Source organism: Tauraco erythrolophus, chromosome 7, assembly GCF_009769465.1.
Source record: "Tauraco erythrolophus isolate bTauEry1 chromosome 7, bTauEry1.pri, whole genome shotgun sequence".
In the NCBI taxonomy this organism is placed as follows: Eukaryota; Metazoa; Chordata; class Aves; order Musophagiformes; family Musophagidae; genus Tauraco; species Tauraco erythrolophus.
In genome coordinates this window covers 45,819,944-45,842,555 of record NC_141471.1, presented here as the reverse complement: position 1 = coordinate 45,842,555, position 22,612 = coordinate 45,819,944, and the positions used below count along the sequence as shown (strand labels likewise).

The 22,612-nt window shown below is 40.5% G+C and overlaps 1 protein-coding gene across 1 annotated transcript in view; it reads left to right on the top strand.

Annotated features, from left to right (window-relative positions):
* The window catches only part of GADL1 (GAD like acidic amino acid decarboxylase 1), a 69,245-nt gene extending 53,849 nt beyond the window's left edge, over positions 1-15,396 (top strand). Inside the window, exon 14 of the mRNA XM_009979733.2 lies at positions 15,223-15,396. Coding sequence (XP_009978035.2) covers positions 15,223-15,396 — 174 coding nt within the window. The remainder of the gene's footprint in view (positions 1-15,222) is intronic.
* Positions 15,397-22,612: the final 7,216 nt, after the last annotated feature.

Here is a 22,612-nt window from a genome sequence, read left to right as displayed (position 1 = left end):
AAAGGCAAGGCTCCTTGCTTGGCCAGTGCTGTTGGAAAGTATTGGACAAGTTATCCTGAGTCACCTGCAATGATCAAAACCTAAAGCTGCCAGGGACTTTCATCCCCAACAGTATTGGTGGTCTTCCTTTGTCCACTTGTCTTAATGATTTACCAGCCTTGAAGTCCCCATTGCGTGGGTCCATGTTGAAGCACAATTAGAATGTGAGTTTTTCTTATAACAAAATGCGTAATCCGTTTTTGTAAGTGAAAAATGTTGCAAATAGTATTTCGGAGAATCTTGGCAAAGAGTCAGAAAACAATGAAATTAATGTAACATTTGGACAGCTGGAAATAACATAAAGACTTGATAAAAGGACTCTGCCTGAAACCATGTTGCTTTTTCGCACTGTGTAATTTGACCTGAAAAAGATACTACTTCACTATGCAGGTCTTGCTTTCTTTATATCCCCTAGATCATCACAGTCACAGCACTACTGGAAAACGGTGTCTTTATGAAACATCTGGCTTTCATCAGGTAGCTAGGGACATCTGGAACTTTCTGCTTTTTCGAGTTCACTAAGCCTATCTGAGATCTTCTAAAAATGATGAAAAGAACTGTTAATCCTACTGCTGCTTAACTTTAAATCGGGAACTGACTCCTTAAATTTGTGTAGTTCCTTAATTCATGCACTAGATGGTGATCAAAAGCAGCCCAAGTTGTATGCTCTCTTCTGCTTCCCAAAGTCACAGTTGACCATGGAAAATGAAAGCACACGAGACTGACCATTTTTCCTGCCAAGCTTTTAACTATTTTTTTCTGTCCCTGAATGATTGATCTCTTCAGCAGAATCCTCTTAAAGATTAAAGTAGAAACGACAGTGTTTAGTGGTGCTGCTAAATTCATGCATCCTGTCGGAACTGTGATTTTTAAATCAGTTGTTTGATAAAAACATAGGAGGTACTTCTGTCTGTGTGTTCACGAAATATTCATAAAATATTCCATAACTTCAAGCTGGGGTGAGTAGTGTTTCCACAATACAGGAATTCAAATATACCATTTCTTAAAAGAGTTGCTACAGACTGAAACCTAGTCTCTGAATGTAGAAATTGACTACCAGTGGTTAATTCAGGGTAGTAATAGAGAAGGGGGAGCACTACTCTGAAAACATGATTACGGATTTTTATAAGATTAAAAACAAGCCAAGGAGAAACCATTTCCGTACTGCCCACACTGAAATTATAAAAGCTGCTCTAATCTTGTACCTTGGGAATACTACTGGCTTCAAAAGGAAAGATTGCAAGATATATTTTGTATTCCGTAAGTGGAAAAATGAATTCCACTGAAGAAAATCAGTCAAAAATATTCCTTTTACTAAAAAATCAAAGTATAATTTTCAGGAATGGAGGTTGATAGATGGACTTAGATTAGAGACATGGAAAAAGCTAGTACAATACAGGGTAGAGCCCACGGTAGGTAGAAAATATTAAAGGTACAGTGTTTAGATGGTAGAAGGGGAATGTACAACACACTGGACTGTGCCACAGTCATTATGGGCTAATAGCGTAGTTCAAATAAACAGTTGAAAGAAGAAGGATGTCACGTAAATAGTAAGTCAATAGCTGGGAGACTTTTTTCAGTCCTCAGTACATCTGTTAAGTAAGGCAGCAGAAGCCTGTCTCAGGACTGGTGCTCTGAGCCACTCTCATGCGTACATCCTTCCCATGGCAGGGTTAAAAGCTGGTGGGACCAGCTCTCTTATTGCTCCGGGGTGAGAAGTAGTCCCACGAGGGATAGCTGTGGCAAAAGATACAGTGCTCTGGAGCCACCTTCAATTGTGGAAAGATGGAGGAGATCTGATGGTGCATGGAGCAACAGCGTAGCTTAAATTAGGCTTAAATTGAGAGTCCTCTTTTTCTCTTCCTGAGCAGAACATAGGCACTTAATGCTGAGGCCTGTCCCAGAAGCTGGATAGAGACATCCCTCTGGGTAATAACTTCACGTTAAATATTTGTAACTCCTTGTGACTTCTGCAAGGCAGGCAGTTAAGGCACAAATCAGCAGTGGTTTGGCAGCTGGGTAACACTAAATAAGTATCTACTCACAGGCAGTTGCAGAGTTAAAAAGAGCAAAAGGAAATTTGATGCAGCTACAACATGTTTTACATTGGTGATCCGTGTAGCGATGAGGAAATGCATGGAAAAGCAAGATTCCAGTCAACTGAGTTGATGATATGATTCATGCGCTTACTTTTTAACTCAGCACTCAGCCCGATTATAATGAGAATCATCTGAGGGAAGTAAAATAATAGCAGTTTGAAGCTTGTAGGAGGGCAGTAGCCTGTAGCCATGCTAGATGTGGTGAGTCAATTGCTCTGTAGCACACTGGAGAGATGGAGGTTGTGCCATGTACTAGATGAAGCTTTTTCTTCGGCTTGTTTTTTGTGTTTGTGTTTTTTGTAGGAGTCCACTGCATGTCTGACCTTTGTTCTAAATAGGTCCTGCGCAGCTGCATGTATACATAAGCATGCATGTAATATATACATGTAAATAGTCCATGTATACATGAAAACTGGATCCTTGCACGTACACGTAGCCAGCTTGGCAGCAGTGCACCAAAGGGATTTGTATGCACTAAATTTATAAAAACTGGCTCTGAACGTATGAAGGGAAGTAGCGTCAAGAGAGCTGAGGCACGCCCTTCATATGGTGTTAGCACATATTCTCACAACTGTTCTTTGTTAAAGATAGATATTTCTCAAGCAGAATCAGAACGGCAAGCCTTACGTTGTCTCATTTTGTGCATTTTAAGTTTTTGAGCTCAGAGAACTTTACTTACGATAGGATGATAATGAGGTAGAAGCATCTGTGAATTCAATCCTATTCTGAAGTTCCATTTCAAGTTCATGCCAGATGAAGCCAGATGAACCTCCACCCCAAAGGCAGAGTTTTCTAATGATCAGTATGCGTGTGTGGGACCAATGTGATGCTCCTGGGATCAAATGCAAATGAGTTCTTGTATATAGAAAACGATTCTAAGCACACATCCCCACAATTTCAGTGAAAATTGTCAACCACAGAAAAGACTTCAAAGCAGTGACAATTCAGTACCATGTCCGAAGGTGGCTGAATTCAGGTGTCCTCGGTACCCAGGGGATCTCCTCCTTTTCCAGCCCAATAGATACAAGACCACTGTGGTTCCCTGTCTGCAAGTCCAGTGACTACACACAATAGGTGCACATGTTCACACATGCACACACACAAAATATCACAATATACACACAGCTGGCCACACAGATCAACACAGAGAGCAGTGTCTTTACTGGCACCCCCATAAACACATGAAACGGTCATACAGATATGAACAGTATGAACCACCCAGTTCTCTTCAGCTGATAAGGACTGAAATCTTGTGGGGTAAACATATGCACGTTATGGTCTCCCTCATAGCTAGTCTTAGATGTTGAGTCTATCTGGCGGCTGGCACCTTGGCCTGCAGACCTCTCAGGTTGCAGATACTTCTCTTATCGTGCTAGCTGGCTCGTCTGTCTTGAGGTTCACTAGTGTTCACACATCCACAAAGAAGCAAGAAATAGGATTTAATAAGAAAATAGGATAGTTTGCTGTGATCGAGTGCAAGGTTCAGCTAGGTGAGTGTACAGAGCAGCAGTCTGTTTGTATCTGACTGCCCCGTTTATCTTCTTTTTGCTCTATTTTCCCCACACTTGTTCCTCCCCATTTCACCTTAACCTCCCTAATCTACCTTGGCCTCTCTTTGTCCATACTTGTCCTTCACCTAAGCATCCCGTAATATGTTTTCTACAGTCCCAGAATTTTCTTCCTTCTGTATTCCACAGTAAGTACTGTACCTCTCGTCTGGCATTCCTATTAGAGTTTTTCATTTATTTCTCTTTGTGAGTTTCACATTAGGGGCAAGTGTCCTCCTTTGACAGTCAGAGCAGTCATCAGTGTACTCTGTTTTCACTGATCAGGTTACTAGGGTTCCTCTGCCTGTTGTTTGTCTGATCCTTCCTGGGTCTTTGTGTTCTCTGTGGTTAGCCTTTAATCACATCACCTATCACACAGCTACCATGTTAGTCACCGGAGGAGCACTTGGTTCCCCTTGATTCTGCTTGTACTCTGGATATCCTCCCTCTGCATTGTGACCAGTGCAGCGCTTGGGTCTGTCCAGCAGTTCCATAGCCTAGAAACAGCAGAGGAATGTGGATGTTAGATATATTTTGATTTGATCTGTCTGCATAGACTTCATCTTTCCTTGCTTTAGCCATCTAAAACTTAGGCAGAGGTCTTCCACTGAAGCCTATGGAGGAGGAGAGAGGCTTTTCCAAATTGAGCCCATCTGTCTTAGATGCCTACTCTAAAATGAGTTGAATCACTCTCTGGAGGTGCCTCATTTTCTCTGTTAATTAAAGGCAAAGCCGAGATGACTAGCTTAGGCTAGATGTCCAACTTTTAGACTGTCAAAATGATGGCAGATGTCAAAATGATGAAACCCTGCTTTCCACATTTTACCTTCAGTGCTAGAGACCATGTCTCTGGGTAACACCTGATGTTTACATTTCAATGCACTTAACACTTCTTCTCAAGCTATTACTCTCCTTATGTGTGAGACTCGTACAGAAATAAGCAACTACCATCTGCAAACAATGCAGGTCCTAATGGAAAAGTACTGTTGAGGATCAATGTAAGTCAATATATGGAGCTGAAACTTGGGAACTGTAGTCTCTATCACCAATGTGTGTGGCATAAAGAAGATAGAATGACCAGGATCTGATTTTCTGTGATCCCTCATGTCCTCACTAAGTCTTCACCAACAATAAAGTTTACAGCAGCCACCAGCTCCAGGTGTGTGCTGTGAGTGCACGCAGTGCTAACCACTGGAGCAGCTGTCATCTGCACTGCAAATTGGGCACTCTGCATTGTACCCTGATGCCTCAGTTCAACTGTAGTTCCTTCAGGAAGGAAACCACTTTGACCCAAATGGTAACAAGTTTGTGTGGATTCAGCAGGAGTATTTGCAAGACAGATTTGCACTAAAAATACCCTGTCCTCCTCACTAACTCACTAATGTACCTGAGTGATGTTTAGCTTTGGCATAGAGTTATGGTTAAGATCTTGGTCATTATTTCCTTTCTGTGTGCCTCAGTTCCTTCTGGAGGTTAAGATGGAATTGATAGTATTTCCTCTTATCTGCGAAGTACATTGAAATTTGAGGTTGGAAAGCACTGTAAAACTCCAAAATAGAAGAAATTTTTCACTTGTACTTAGGAATATTACCATTTTTCTTTTCCCTTTTTCTTTTTCTTGACAGCAGCTGCTTACTGATTTGTGCCCTTGTTCCTTACCTGCCTAGTGCATGAATAGTAGAGAGATGTGACTTTAGGAGTATCAGGTTTTTAAGACAAATGAGAAGGTTTAAAAAAATGCTGTAGCTCAAACAGATCTTTTGATTCCTTAGCTGTGCTGGTCCTGGCAGAAGAACGGAAGGAAGGTATACAGCAGCATGAAGGAAGAACCCAATGAAATGTACAGTAATATAGTCATGGTAGAGAAAAATAAGTATTTCTATCCCCAGATATTTAATTTTATTGGAAATTTTATGATTTAATTATCAAAGCACAGTAATTATGACCCATGCAATACTAATAACTATTGGCAACAAGGCTCATGAGGACACACAATCTAATTAGCTTTAATGGGATGGATTTAATAATACATTGGATTAACATCTGTTAGAACCAAGTATCAAGATTTATTGTTCTCTGAATAAATATTGACCTCTTGCTCTCAGGTCAATAAATCTTAAGCTTGCTTTCACGTAAATGAGTATCTACTTACTACGTTAGCACTCTTCTATTTCTTATCACCAGTTTTAGGAGGAGGAGAGGGGAGCTGCACTTCCCTCCTGCTGCATCAAATGTTTCTTTAAGAAATTGCAAGAAAGCATTGAATTTGCAAATAGAGAAAAAAAGGATTGGAGTCTAAACTCCTTGTCCTTTCTTCACATAAAACTGCCATTCCTTACAGTTACTTGAGAAGCAGAAATTTCAGAAATGTTCAGAAAAAATCGATTAATAGTAATGCCACAGAGGAAGTGCGTAGCTTGCATCATCTGCTCAATTACACAATCTTTATATTTTGTGTAATATTGTGAGTGATGTCAGAAATATTTGTGGGGGTCAGTGGGAGGAAATCCTACTCCTTCATGTGTACTGAGATACAAAGTTTTCTCTAGCACTTCAGATCTCATTTTATGCTGGAGATATTTAAGCACAGATTCCTTTCTAACTGTAGGCGTCTCAAGTGGATTGAGATGGAATATGTTTCTTTTTCATGCCTACAAGGGAGGAATTTCTTGTTACTCTTCAAAGGGGTCAGTACGGTCAGAAATATCTACAAGTCTTGCAAAATTTCTTATAACCAAGAAGAGTTCCTCTAAATGCACTAGAAAATACTTGAGATTGCTATCCATTCAGCAAATGTTTAGACCTTCCTTTCACATTTAATAGAGTTATAAGGAAACATGTTAGGCTAACGCTGCTGCAGGTGAATTCAGCTCTGAAACTTCCAGTGACTTCAGTGGCAGACTTCTGTAGGTGAATGTTGATTAATGTAGAGAATTTTTTCCTGAGCCGCTGCTCAATCAGAGTCTTTATAAATGTTGTAGGAAGATTATTTGTATTTACGGAATTCTGTAAAACTTTTTCAATAAAAGAAGTGAAATCTAGCAGACTTTAATGGATGAGTTTTACATAGTAGATCATAACTACTTTCAAAGATCAAAAGATTGTTCTTGCACACTTGCTGTCTTGTAAAATATGTATACTGATGTGGAAGCCTGATAAAAACGTGCAAGTTCTTCACCTTTTTTCACCCTGTTATTCTTTTCCTTCTAATTGTACCATTTTTACCTTTTTGGTGTGATTTATAGGTAGCTGTGGCACTAAAGGAAATTGTGGCATTTGCCATGTCCAGAGAGAATACCAGGTCAGACTGGCGAAAGAATAAGGTTCTCGAAGCAGTTTGGTGTACAGGATTAGAGCATTTAATCTGAACGCTGAGGGTTTCAGTAATGTGTCTTCTGGCAAAAAGTAAGAGGTGAGAAAACGATGTGCAAAATACTATAGCGTAGACATACTGCACAGCCTTGAGTTGAAGGTGCACGGAGAATGTCGGTATTGGGACAGAAATAGAGCAGCATCTGTTCTTTGATACGTTGGTTGCTCCGAAGAATGTGGAAGTGGTTACTGCTATTTTGACAAATGCGCTTATTTCTCCTTTTGTTGCCTGGTGTGGCACAAGGGGGAACACTGGCGCAATAGTGTACGGCAATAATTTATTAGTGGTTTAGGGATGTGGGCCCAGAACAAATTCTAGACAAAAGAAAAACATGTTTGGGTTTTACAGAAAGCCTTGGCTACAGGAACAAAGCTGTGATTGGGTGTGCAAATATTTGGTATTTCGATTGTCCCGGTTGGGGTGACAGCTGACAAATGGTCTGAGTTTGTTTTTAATTATCACCAAAAGGGAAAAAGCTGGTTGTTTTAAAGCCAGCAACTGATGTTACAGCACAAGGCAAGAAAAGATATTTAACAGTGAAGGATATACTTTCTCAGTGTTATAATACGTTGAAAGCGCTATTACTTCCAAATATTTATAGTATTTAGCTAGTTTTGTGATTACAACCAACCAAGGAAAGTGTTTTGTTCACTTGTATTGCATCCAATGATCAATATTAAAACGCCAGCTACTCTTCTTACTTAATACTGACTGATATCATTGATATCAAAGTTATCTTCCACAGTCACACTGGGAAATGCAGCTATGCTGTGACAGATGTTTGTGAGACCTGTTTGGCACAGGAATTATTTAATATATATCGTACTAGCATACAGAGCACCCAGGAGTTATCAGGGCTGATTACAATAGATGCATGAACACATAGAGCCTTCACTGCCCTGAAGGCTTATATGCCTCTTGTGAAGGGAAAAAGAAACTTCTTACCCAAAAGAGATGGAGCGATTTGTCCATACAGCCTCAGGCAGGGTTAGGGACTAGTCCTATTTGTTGAGTCTGTATCCAGTACTTCAAACACTGTGCTATCATTTAATCAAAGTAAGAAACAATATTGTGAAGACCCGCTGAAATTAATAGTCTATATGTAAAAGTTTAAAATTGTGTCTAAATACACTGATTTTTTATTTTTTATTTTTACTTTTTTGGTGGCAATTGCTGTACAATAGTTGTTTTCTTATGAATATACCTGAATCCAAACTGGTCATTTCTTGCAGGAAGCATAACTTGTCAGACTTTGAATAGCCAATAAGTTGCCTTTTAAGTAAGAATCATGAACTTCCAAATGAAAATTTGCCCCTTCTGGGGTAGCCAGAATAGATTTTTGTGGTCAGACGAGCGAGACTGTTCTGTATAAAATTGTCTTCAAATGCAAGGAATAATTGAGGCAAGAACACAAAATGTGTTTTCCATTTTTGTGAAATCATGAGAATGTGATCTTTCCATTTTGTCAAAAGGGCAACTTTTTTTGTCTTCTAGCTACAAATCTTCAGCCAATTTCTAGTGCAGTATTCAGTACCTCGGAAAGTTTCATCAAAGCTGTATTTGAGGAAGAGAAATAGTTTGAGCTGCTAATATGCTCCTGCTCTTCCAATGCTGTCTAGCCTGCTTTTGTGGATCCCTAGAAAGGTTATTGATTTACTGCGAGTGTGGCTTTCTCTGGTAAAAGCTGAAGGCTGTTTGCAAACTGCCACCTGAAGCAGGCACTAAAGGAGGAAATTTAGATAATTGCATTCTGCTTCTATTGAAGTCTCTGGCAATTTTGAAATTAATTTCAGGAGGAGCAGAATGGAGTCCAGTGACTGGGAGTCACTGCTGCCAGCAGCTGGAATAGCTCTTCAGCTTTATGTTGCGTAGATGCTCAGTGACCTGGGAACTGTCCAAAAGATTTGGAAGAATGTTTCTGATAGTACTTGCCAGTATTAACACCAGTTTTTATAGGCATTCTGACTTTGTAGTACTTGCTGGGCTAGCACATTTACAGTCATCCACACTACTTGAAGCTGTTTGCATGAGATTTCCAGCCAAATTTTATGGACAGAACAGGCAGTCCCATTGATTTTCCCATACTTTTTGTCTTTTCTGGGAGCCAAAAATTCTACAGATGTTTCAGTTAAGCAGTGTCAGCACTTTTGATTGCACATATTTATGGTTGGACAAATAATGGATCTTTTGGTTTGGCCACTGAATTAAGAAACTGGAAGAAATTCTTGGGTTTACTGTGCAGTGCTTCCACAGCATCAAGGCCTTTTCTGCTTCTCACCCCACCCCACCAGCAAGGAGGCTGGAGGTGCACAAGAAGTTGGGAGGGGACACAGCTGGGAGAGCTGACCTCAACTGACCAAAGGGATATTCTATACCATATGACATCACGCTCAGCACATAAAGCTGGGAGAAGAAGGAGGAAGGGGGGGATGATTGGAGTGATGGCATTTGTCTTCCCAAGTAACAGTTATGCGTGATGGAGCCCTGCTTTCCTGGAGATGGCTGAACACCTGTCTGCTGATGGGAAGCAGTGAATGAATTTCTTGCTTTACTTTGCTTGTGCATGCAGCTTTTGCTTTACCTGTTAAACTGTCTTTGTCTCAACGAATTTTCTCACTTTTACTTGTCTTATTCTCTCCCCCCTCCCATCAAGGGAGGAGTGATTGAGCGGCTGCATGGTGCTTAGTTGCTAGCTGGGGTTAAACCATGACATGTTTAAATACAAAATTTACAGAATGTTGCTTTTAAAGAGCATAGTCTCTAGCCTACAGTTTGGAAAAGCTATTGTGATATGTCCACATCTGTTATGACTAGACTAATACAACTAGAGAGTGTGAGAATGACAGCAGTACTGGTAGCATTCAGGTAACAGAGGTACAGAAGCATAGAAAATCATGTGTGATGGGACAATTTGAAAATGCTGGATTAAGTCTAAAATGAGATCCCTTACAGATTAAGCAAGGGCATGGATAAAGATATTTATAACCAAGGTTGGACATGATCTTCCATTATCAGCAAGCTATTCTGCAGTTGTCCAACCTGAGCTTTCTTGCACTTTCAGCATATCTGTTAATTGCAATTGTCAGAGACAGCATTACAGGAGAAAAAATAAGAGGCTAATTAAAACCAGTAGGTGCTTACTTCTGTATTTCAGCAAGAGCAAGGTAGCATATTTGTTGGTAAATTCTGCTTCTCCTTAGGACAACTTATTTGGCTATCCATATTCAGCAGCATTAGTGCAGTTGAGGCTGGGGACTCAGTGGATTTACCTCATATGAGCAAAAGACCTACATTACTCTTTTCTGTCCTTCGTCATCAGAAAGCATCAGGTCTTTGGACTAAAATAAGACTTGAGCTATAAGCTGGTAATAGTGGAGTATATGTTTTAGAAGTTAATGGGATTGTGTGATTTGTCAAAGCTAGACACCTGGTTATCTTATTATGATTTTTTTTTTTTGGTATGGTAGCCATTAGAATAAATTTTTACAAACCAATTCTAATTATAAATGTCCATACTGTTCAACAGGAGGCAGCATACAGTGAGTGAATTCCAAAGCGTAATACTGTGCCTTGACTAATAGAGTGGCAACAGCACCTATTTAACAGAGCTGCTCTGGACATTTCACTTTACACAAGAAACTCATGTGTTAGGAAATTGTTCTTACCTTAAGAACCAGGCTTAGGTAGCTTGACCACTGTGAGAATGGTTTCGGAGGCCTCGCTAGCTGGAAGAAGAACAAATTATCTCAAATAGGTGTTTCATCAAGTCTTCTGAAAGTCTTTTAAGTGTCCAGACTTGGGAAATAGCTCTTGGAGACACTAGGTACATGCTTGTCTTGCTGAGGAAGTGCTCAACTCTATAGATGAGTCAGTCTTTAATGGTGTTTGCTGAAGTGTGTTATACAGTCACGGCCTGAGCTTGGTGGAAATTCTTGAAGTGTTGGAGAAACTTGCATCGAGTGCCATTGATGAGTCAATTATGGGGAACACAGTGGTTCTTAAGGTATTGCCCTGTGGTACAATTGTGCAGAACCACTCTTCTCAAGGATACTTGAGATATAGAGGAGGTATGTCGCTTTCCTGATCCTCCCGGTGCACTAGATACTTCAGCTGTAGTGTCCAAGCTGGCCCTGGCTGCTTGTCACACTGCTCTGTGTGTGTACATGCTGGGAAAGAACATGGCATCTTTTGTGTGCATGCATATGACAGTCAGCGGTGATCTGCACTCTTAATAGAAACAGCTTAAACTTCAGGGCTAAAACTCTCTGTTGTTCATAGTGTGGCTGAGTGCTGGCTGAGAGTGAGAGAAGAGACTATGCTGTCATCCAGGTAGAGGGAGAAGGAGCTAAACTACTATGTCATTTTTCCTTTAGTTTAAAAAAACCTTTGTTATTAATAGTAAGGGAAGCAGGAGATGTGACAGCGTCTGTGTAAGTCTGCACAAGGAGACTGTAATGCACTGGTCAGTCCTCAGGCAAAGCGGTTTCCTGGGCCTCTGGTCGCACCGCGCCATGTGAGCAGCTCTGCTACAGGATAGCCTTCCACAACCTGTGCCTTCTCCCCTCCTTTCTAGGTGGAAGAAGGGCACATCTGATAGCTAATACGCTGCTGTAGTGAGCATTTGAAATAGTGATAATCAAGATGGATTGGCAGGAGAGGCCAGCGGTGAGAAGGAAGAGGCAAAGGGGGCAAAGGGAAGAAGAGGACTTTGGTTTTAGGATACATTACACTTAAAATTCTGAGGCTGCTCCACTGATGGGCCACATAAAGAATTAGATTTACAATTTGAAGTAAGTTCCGTAGTAAAATAATTGGACTGGCGAAGCAATCTCACCCTCACTAAATTGCTTTCCAAGCAGCCTATCCTGAATGGGGCTGTGCAGCTCTTTCTGGTGTTTGAGCATCCTCAGGTCTCATTGACTTCAGTGGGAATTAAACTCATTGAACTCCTCGCTAGGCAATTAGTTCCTTGTAGGTTTAATTTTTCTGCTGCAAAGCGGTAGCTGCCTTTACTTTCATTTAGCAGTCACACCCTGTGCTCCTCAAGTCCAAGCCTTAACATGCATGTATCATTTAATGGTTGTTTTGTCAGACATGTCCTTAAGCATTTGTGCATATATTCTGTGCCTTACTGCTCTCTGTGGCTAGGATCCCTGATACTTTGTTGCACTTGACCGCATCAGGTTAGCGAATAGAACATGCAAAATACTTGACGGAAAATCTTTCCAAAAAGAAGCCTGTCAAAAGCCCATGAGACGGTTTTATGTTTTTCTTTGTTTCTTTTAAGTAGGATGCACTTCAAATTAAGAGGACAACTTCGTTAGCATGGAGGACAAATGAGATAATAAATGAGATAATGAAAGTGAGATTTTTCTACCTTTCCTTTCCATGAGAGAAGACCTACTGAAATGCAGTATATTTACAGTCCTCAAAATACTGAAGGTCTAAATGTTTTTGTTTTCATGGTCTCTATTTGTGCTACTGCACATTTTGGAGTGATGGATTGTGGAGTACTGGGTGTTGAGATGAAGAGAATCAATAGAGTGATACAAAAGATGAAATAACTCTGATGGAACATCAATAAAGGCTAAAAGTTGCCATAGGGATTTGAATCTTAAAGAAGAGCTTGAGAAAGTATATTAAGAAAAATTCGCTTCTCCTCTTGCGCTTGGAGTGTCTTTATTCCATGAGCAGAAGTCGCTTGGGGGTTCTTGTCAAGTACAGAGGTGGAGGAACTTTTCTTTTCTGTATGTATACGGTGCCCAGCACAATGTCTCCTGAGCGCAGTGTCCTCCGAGTGTTGTCACAGTGTCAGTGCTGTTTCAGCCTATAGGTGACATGAATAAAAATGGAAGGGTAGAGTTCTTAATAGCTTTGTGTGCTGTTAAAGGGTGCAACACCTGCAAACTGTAGAAGTAGGAGAGTTTTTATCATGCCGAAGTTATTCACTGTTTAAGAGAATGTGTGTTGCAGGTCTGTTCACTAGCGTGCGTAACCAGGAGTCTTCCCGTTTGACTCCACCACTAGCAAATTGTGCAAGAACAATTATAAGTCCCAGATTTTGCCCTTGTGTTAGCACTGCACAGTACTGCTGCGCTCAGTGATTTGTTAGGATGCAGTTTGGAATATTTGGTGTGAAGCAGAGAGGATTGTTTGCCGAGTAACATACTTTTCAGGGTGAAGAAGGCCATCTCATGTAAAATAGCTACCATCTCAATCCAAGCAGAACTCCAGTGGTTTTTTTGGTTGGATTGGTTTTTTTTTTTGCCTTGAGTATAGACTAAATGAGATTAGTTCTGATGTAATTCTCAGCTGTAAAACAAGAAAATTGAGGAATCCTTGAATCATTCGCTAGGCAGACAGAAACCCAGGTAGGTGATGGTATAGAAATATATTTTATTACTTTTGTTTCTAAATGATGTAAGCATTGCAGATACACAGCAGAACTGTGTTTTCTTTAGTAGCTTTCATTAAGATCTTTGCACAGGAGCCACAGCTGGAGCTCCACATTAGATTTTATGGATTTTGTGGAAAAAGGTGCTATTGAGTGTGGCTGAAGGTATTGCCGTATGCCTCTTAACATTTCTGTTGTAATTCTGAGCATTCCTGTCTTCATTGTTATCTTCTTGTTTCCAAATGTTTATCAGAACTATTTTCACAACTTACTTCTCATTTTTTGATTGCAGCAATGTGCAAAAAAACCCCAAATTCTGATTGCACATTGCATTCTGAAAGGATATCCATTGCTTTCATGTGCATAATTCATACTGATGTCACAGTCTGGACTTTAATTAGAATTCTGACTCTATCACTGTCATAGTTTAAAAAACCAAACACTAAATAGACCACATGGATTTGCCACAAAGATAAGCCAAAATCAGAGAGTCAAATTAAGTTAGAACCCTAAACACTCCTCTGAATTCAATATATATCTTGGAACAATGATAATTTAGACATGTACTACTAAACAAATATGGGAAAGTTAGGCTATTAGTGTTGAAAACTTTAGCTGTTTCTATATAAGCAAACTGTATGGGACTTGCCATATTTCACTTGTATGTGCCAAGTGAAAATAAAGCTCTTAAGGCAAGGCTGGAATAATCATTTTTCTTTTGCAGATCAGGTGGTAGTTTCTGGCAGTAACTTTTAGAGCTGAAATAAATTAATGCAGAAACCAAGGTTAGGTCGTACACCTATTTACTTACTTCAAAGTCAAACCGTCACAAAAGGAAGAAAAGGAATGCACTGTTCTGAAATACATTAGTGTTATTAGTAATATATTAAAATGCAACACATTTTTAAAAATACTGCTTCTGTCAAAGTACTTATTTATGTTGAATTCTGTCTTCCAAGGAACAGAGTACTTAATCCAGCAATGCATTTAAGCTTGTGACTGATTTCAAGCGTGAGAACACAGAACTACTCACATGCTTAAAGTTAAGCACAAGATTAATTGGACAAGGTTAATTGCCCTGCTGGGATGAGATCAAGTGTTCAGCTATAAGGACCTGACTCTGCCAATCTTACTCATGTTTTATTTTTCTGCAGGGAGACACCTATGAGTTTTCATCTCATTCAACGCAGGAGTGGTGTAGCCAAATGCTGCTTACGCCTTAAATCTAAGAGATGAAATCTTAAGCTCCAGGATCAGGCCTTCTTCCCAGGCATCACACTGACTTCTTTGGCAACTTAAGTCTCACAAGAGTTCAGTGGAAAGCGTGCTCTAGGGAGAGCTACTTTGCAGGTGTGGAGAAGGGCCATCAAGGGCGAGTCGTCAGGCTTAGCCTAGTTAGCACAAGGAGAGAAATGCTGCCTTTTACCACCTGCACTTGATGTTCTTCCTCAGTTCAAATCTTTGACCTAAATCAGGAAGACTAGGGACCTTAACCCAAGCTTTCCCATGTCACAGGTGAATGCCCCAAGCAGCAGCCTTTTGAGGATTTCAGGTCTTGCTCTGATTCTGCCAGGAGTCCCAGAATCTGAGGGTCTCAGTGTATAGTCTGCCTCTAAACCTATAGGTCTGAGCTTCAATGTTTCTTGGGGCAGGCAGTGGAAAGGCAAGCAAGGGGCTCCAAAAAACTTCGTAAGACGTAAAGTACAGTTCCTGCCCAAATCTGCTATATTTCTGAGTGTGACAGCAATCCTTTTTTGTCTCTGCTTTCAGGTTGCTCCTGTAATTAAAGAAAGGATGATGAAGAAGGGCAGCATGATGCTTGGGTACCAGCCTCACCAGGGCAAAGTCAACTTCTTCCGCCAGGTGGTGATCAGCCCGCGAGTTAGTCGAGAGGACATGGACTTCTTGCTGGATGAGATTGAACTGCTTGCTAAGGACTTGTAGGTGTAGCTCCACGGCACCAGGCGCTACTCACATGGCATTTATGCAGAGAGAACAGCAGCAGCGTTCTGGTGCTATTTTGTGTAAGGTAGTAACAAGCTTGACATATAGTTTGGAAACTGTCATTTTACAGAGTGATGTTGAGAGCTTTGCAGGTAGAACACTCCTTCCCAGGAACGCCGATGGGGACTGACAGTGGCCGAGGGCAGGCCGGCGCTCCCAGCACTGCTGTCGACGTTTTGGGAAGCGTTCCCTCGAGAAGGGAGCACTTCTGAAAACGGTGTCTATGTCCCAGGGAGGGCAGCTATTTACGGGGAGCGTGTGCACAGTGTCGCTCAAACCAATCACATATGCAGGCAATACTCCTCTGATCTTACTGTTACAAGTGAGCTTTAAAATGCTCTATCTACTCTGACAATATTTTAGTTTGGTATGTTTAAGGGTAGAGGCCTGGTTGGTGATTACACTGATAAGACTGAACGTTGTGAATTTGTATGGAGCGTTCCTCAAGACCCCTAACTAGGAGGATTGCCCAGCCGTGAGCACAGTCAACATGAGGTTGTGCAGTCACCAGCCTGGGAGGTTTGCAGGACCCATCTGCACAAAGCCCCAAGCAACCAATGTTGACCTTGCTTTGAGCAGGTGGAACTAGATGATCTACTAAGATCCCTTCCAACCTAACTGATTTTGTGACTCTGGAATACAATGATTGGGCCCAGTCAGTGTTTGCCAGTGTTGCCCACCCAAGATATCACCACCGCTTTAGCAGAGCTGAGAATATTGGAATAGCGCTTAGAACTTCTTACCTCTTTGTTAACAGGAGTTACCTCTCATTTCTGAACTGCTGTTCACCTTCCTCTGGTTTTAAAGCATAAGGATTTATTTAGCAGCTCTTAGGTGCACTTTAAAATTATAACAGAGAAAAAATAAATATATTTACCTGAAAGAGATATTTTTATGCATGGTGACAATATATTAAGAGTATAGAAAAATCAAATATTTGTCATTGCCTATCTGTGTTGTCTTACAGATTTGAGATGACTCAATCTTATGTTATCAGTATATAATTTATATTTTGGCACTGAGATTAAGATGGTGGTGATCAGTGAAAGCTGGCCTGTGATTTTAGTATATGGATAGTCTGAGTATTTTTGGTCAATCTTAGATTGCAAAATTAAATTCTAAACTTTATGTTTGTGTTAAGAATTACCGTTTACTTTTGATCTGTTTTTATTCTGTAAAATGATCTATTTTATAAAGATAGAAATTTATTTCTTGAGGTGAAGATCTTGCAACAAACTAATGGAAATAACCATATCTTTCACCTTGTAATCAACGCCTCCTTAACTTTAATGTTTTGATGTTTGTTCCTTATTCTGTATTTGAGATGACACTGACCAATATGAGCCTTTCTGCTATAATGTTTTCTGTCCTGCGGAAAGCTGTCTTTAAACACAATGCTTTCTTGTTTTCATTTCCTACATTGTGCTGGGATCCAACATTGCATGACATTCCTACTTCCAATCTTCAGGATGATGGTATGGAAAGTTTAACAAAGTCATGATACCCAAGGAGGTCACACTGTGAGAGCACAGATAGCAGCAAGAGCCACCCTACAGCACTTGACAGATGCCTTTAACAGTGTCCTGGAGGTGAATATTCTTGTGCAATTATAGTGAGCCACTGGACTTCAAGCCAAAACCCACATTAATATTAACATAAAAATGAATATAATGATGTGGTCCCTGGATTCTGCCCTGTAATACCCACAGTTCACTTTATCATTTATTATCTTAAGCTTCTAGCTATACCATCTTGGAAAGCACTTAACTAAATTCAGGGCTTATAAGGCTTATTTAGCCTCCCAGCCACTCTGGTTGGAGTGCAGAGTATGCAAGGGGTGCTGGATGAATGGGATGGCTTTGCTGTTGCTTCTTGAGTTAGATAGGATTGTTACCTCTTCATCTCTTTTTTCACCTTAAAGGGAAAGACAGAATACAGTGTCAGGATGGTTTGATTATGGTCCAGATTCTTGGTGTCCTTGATTTTTGAGTCAGGGGGAGCTACGTCGCCTTCTGTCAGCTAAGAATTTGGTCCATGATGTTTCATGGCACCGCTACTATCAAAAAAGTGTTACTGTCTTGTTTATCATCGTGTTGTTAGTGCGTTTCTGTTTCCAGCTACTGTGACACAGGACACATCAGACTGAAGTAACCAGTTCCTTTCTATAGCAGTAGTGGCTATACTATTTTTAAATGAGTGTAAAATGGAATTTTTTTAATGTTTGCAGAAAATAGGTCTCCAATCAACATGTGCACTGATTTCTTCAAAGGTATAGGTTAACCTTCCAGTGTGATGTGAGTACCTTATCTCATCTCCATATATTTTCTATTATTGCTCACCCCTCATCACGTCCCAGGTGTGCAATATGATGGTCTCATTTCAGGACTAATGTCATTTTCTCATAGTTGCCTATTTAGGACTAGTATGTACAAAATGTCTATTTTGTAGCTGGAGATTTTAATAAAAAGTGAAGTAATTGACACCCTTGTAAATACAAGTTGTGTTTGTCATTTGTCAATCTAGAACTGCAGAGATCTATATAAAGAAGGCATGCATGAGCTCTTCGGATGGAGAAACAACAAGCAGCAAGCATAGCTTTAAAATGTGAAGCCTAGTCTAACTCTGCTTCAGGATGTGGTTTATCTGTGTGCTGCACCCATATCATCTTCAATAAACATCTGGGATGAGAATGTGTCACAAGTTATCCTACTCCTCCTTTCAAATGCAGAAGTTAAATTGTTTTTGCAGAAATGGCCATCTTATTTATTTACTGTTCTAACTAGATGGGATTAACTCATGGGCTCCCTCTCTTAGTTACTGAGTAACGCCGTCTTTCAGGATGCTAAGCCAAGTTCTGGAAGTAATGAGGTACAGGTATAAATCAGTGTGGAACCTGATCCACTGGCTATTTCAATCTTTGTAATTTCTTGTGTCTACTTTTAATAATCTTTTTTCAATATGGAGCTTTAGGAAAGGCAGGAAATATTTCAACAGAAGGGATGCTGGGACAGTGTTTGCTCTCATTTGTGTGGATGCATCTTGTGAGAACTTTGGGCATTTTGTGCTGGTCCGTGTGCAAAATCACTAGCACAAATCATTGTGCCTGGAACAAGCAGTCCTGGTCTCAGGACTTCAGATATTATTTTCTGTGATAGATTAATACAAATCAATACAGTCTGTTTATGTAGGATTTTAGTGCTTCTAACTCTCACTGAGTTAACTGGAAATCCTTGCTGAATTGGGCCCTGAGTTTTATCGCTGGGATCTTTCATTTCAACACCAGCACTCAGAACATCTCAGTTATCTATTCAAGGTTCATGCCCAGAGATTCAGATCTATCTTTATTTCTGTGAGACTGGATTGAAATGTATTTTCATTTGTATCCTTCAATGATGCATTAAGATGCTTTTCAAATATCGTTTGACCCTTAAAGGACAAGTAGTGTCCTTTAAGAGAAGCCTCGTAGAACTGGTAGAGTTGCATTCTCAGAATGCCAGGTAAGAGTTTGTAAAAACCTGTTATATGCCTGAGGCTTTCTCATACACACAAATCACGGCATTGTTTCATGCTCAAATAATTTTTATTTTTAAATCCTTGGGTAGCATGATTGAGCTTACAAAACCGATATGAAACGTTGAAGGCAGAGGAGAAGAATTAATTCAGAAATACTGAATGCTAAGTCTGCTTTCTCCTGTTACATCACACATGAGCTCTATGACAAGCCAGTGGGTAAGCTGAAAGCGTCAAGTTCCTCGTTTTCAACAGCACGAAGTCTGCCCAGCCTCTCCTCCCTGCTGTCTCCTTCCTTGGGCTTTCAAGGGAAGAGTGAAGTGTGTCCATCCTGGAAATCACTTGCAGGTAAGGCCCACTCACATGTCTGCCCTCTTTCCTGTGGCATAATTGGTAAATTCTGACAAATCATCTGAGCTTATAAGCACTGTGTCTAGTACAGTAACTGCTAAATATTGTTACTGTTACAAGCTGAAATAATGCAATTGCACACATTCATTATGTCTTAATTGCACATGCTAATTGCAGGTTAGATGCAATCAAAGCAGCACTGCCTGGCAAATGCAGTGTGCGAACCACGAGAAACCCTGGTTGGAGGGGTTTTCTTTTCTTTAAATTGAATCTACTCTCCCACAATTACATGTTTTTGCTTCAGATGTACAATTAGATGTTATTATTCTAATTCTGTAACTACACAATAATCAACCAAAAATTACTTTGAGAAGCAAAACAAAACAAGGAAATTTGCACAGCAAGGGGTACAATAAAGAGAACGTCAAAGGTTTCGAGGCAAACCCACAGAAGGAAACAATGGTTGTGCCAACGATTAACCTCTGCTAAATCTAATGTACGTGAATGCTTCCGGAGTGGAGCGGAGACGCAATACCCATCGTGGAGTCATCAAAGATCTTGCATGTATCCTGACACTGAATCTGCCCCAACATAGCACGGTCCATCCACTGATCCTAGACAAGCCCTTTCAGAAGGCAGGACAATTTGTAGTGCAGTAATGATCTTTGTATATGTCAGAGTAAAGTTTGTTTTAAAGCATTCTCAATCATAAAAGTGAAACTAAAAGGATAATCTTGAAAAAGTCTGACAGAGATGACCACTTTAAGCCTTAGTAGCTCATGTACAATTGAAGTACCAATGGATCAAGTTTTTAAAATTAATTTTTAAAAAAATCAGTCAAATCTTTATTTTATGAAGGATAAAGGCAAATAATAGAAAGTGAAGGACATGGGCCCTCAATAGTTCTGTCAAACACAGATATTTTGTTTCAATGAAACAATTTCTTTCTTGTAAGTAACTTGGAGAGTGTTAATTCCTACAGAGCTATTTAAAAATGGAAAGTATGATGAAAGCACTTGCTAAGAAATAGCAGAGGCCTATGGAAAATAACATCTGCCTTTGGGTTTATATGGTCTATATTGTCCTCTGCACAACACTGTTCTTCCAAGAAACTTTCACTTAGCTGTCATTCTGGGAAGTGACTCCTCAAATCTGGCAGGCACTGGCAGCGGCAGCTTTGTACATCCTGCCCTTTCATTCCAGGTGATACGGATTTTTAATCTTGCTCTGTTTCTGTGCCCTCTCTCATGCCTGGACATTTTTGCAGAGGGAGATTTGGTACCATAGGAAAAATGCCAGAGTAGCAGAAAGGGGAAGATTGAAAGCTGAAGCAAAAGCAGGGCTCAGGTTGATATCTTGAAGTGATGTTTTGCCTTCCCTTTCTCAGCAATGAATTTGTCTAGATGCTGAGATGATGATCACTCACTGCTCCCATCGGAACTATGGTCACACCACGATCAGGACTTCACTGTGCACTGCACAACATGGGAGGCCAATTTGGCCTTGGGAAACTAAATAAGACAAAAGGTGGGAGAAAGAAATGTTAGTTGTCCTGTTTTACAGAAGAATGATGCCCAAGGAACTTAAAAATATTTTTGTGAAAACTTGCACGGTGGCTTTAGAAAAATTGTTGAAGGAGTCACTACCAGGAGACAGCAGTGAGTGAAAAATGGGACATAGCGTGATACGGGCTTAGCGGAGTAAGGTGGTGCTACGCTAACCAGAGAGCTTGCTGGAGGAAAATAATTTATTTTCTAGACTGGACTCTTACAGTATTCAATGTGGTACAATTTGGGAAAACCTACATAAGATGAGAAGCAGGGTGGAAAATGTAAGGTGGGTAGGACTATCTAGTAAAAGCTGAAAATGAGTGATGGAGAAAGGAAGATACTACTCAAGAACTGGTATTGATTCTGGGCTAATCTAGCTTCACCCTGCCATCACTAGACCTTCCAGAAAGATCAGATGTATGTTCAGGAAATTTGCCGATGAAGCTATGTCGGAAGTTTTAAAGTTCGACATACATGAAGAACTAGGTGATCTTAAGAGCTCGTGGCAGGGATTCAGTCAAAAAAACTGCAAAATCTTTAGGGACTTGCAAAAAGCTGCTAGAATGTTTTGTTTAGAGATAGAATGTACTAAGCACTTGGGAAACAGAAAATTGTGGGGATAAGTATAATGATGGCATAAATAGCAGTATATGAGCTAAGCCTAAATGCCATATAAATAAAGTCAGCCAGCCAAGAAATTCAAAGGTAAATATCAAAGCAGATCTAGCCTCTCATCTGGAGCATGGCAGCAAGGAAACCTTAGCTGGACAGCAGACTCCATGCCTGGTCCAGACCTCTATCCCCCAGCTCTGCTGTCTCAAGCTGCGAGCAGTGAACAGTGTGAGTATTAATTGGTTTTCCAGAGCCAAAGAGCAGTGCTGCCTAGTCGTGTGCTCCATCTACTGGTGTTGCCTCTGGTAACCAAGTATGCCTCACACAGGTTGTCTCTTCTGAAGAGCACTCTTGGACATCTCACACGTGGCAGAGGAGGGGATTGGAACTAAAACTTTTTGGGATTTTTCAGACAAAAGTGATTTATCAGAAAACACGGCTTTGTTGTAGGCAGTCTCCTGTGAAAACACTGAATTTCAATGGACTTTAGGGAAATACATGCAGACCTGTGATCACTTCTTGCTGTCCTGCCTAACTAGTGATGGGAATGTGTTTCCACGCTGTGTAACCCATGATGACACTGGTGTGTTTGGGACATCCAAGCTGAGCACTGAGGAGCTCAGGGTGCCATGAAAAATGCATTTACCTGACTCTGAGCCCCTCAGCTGAGCAGTGATTCCTTACTCTTGCTCTTTACCAGAGTTAAAAATGGAGTCAGGAGCATGCAAGACACTTTTAAGCTGTATGGCCTCAGAGTGCTGAGTTTCCAGGCTTGGTTTTATTCTGAAGCAATCCAAATGTCTGTTGTGGGTTTTTTTTTATATTTTCCTTTCCATGAGAAATATTGATGTTCTATGGTGAGTTACAAAAGAGGATGTCCTGCCCCTGTGCCCCAGCACACTTTGAAATTTCCCATAGAAAAAAATTTCCACCTTCTTGACCACCCTGAACGCAGATCTTTGGAGACACAGACCGAACATAAAACTGTCACCCCTGTGGCAGGAAAGGATCTCAAGATGTCGTTGAGACTATATGACCTCCATCCTGAGATACGATCAGTGATATCAGAGAACTAATGTCTAACCTTTGCCTAGTCTGTAATTCACGACCAAAATTGCTGGACATCCTGCAGC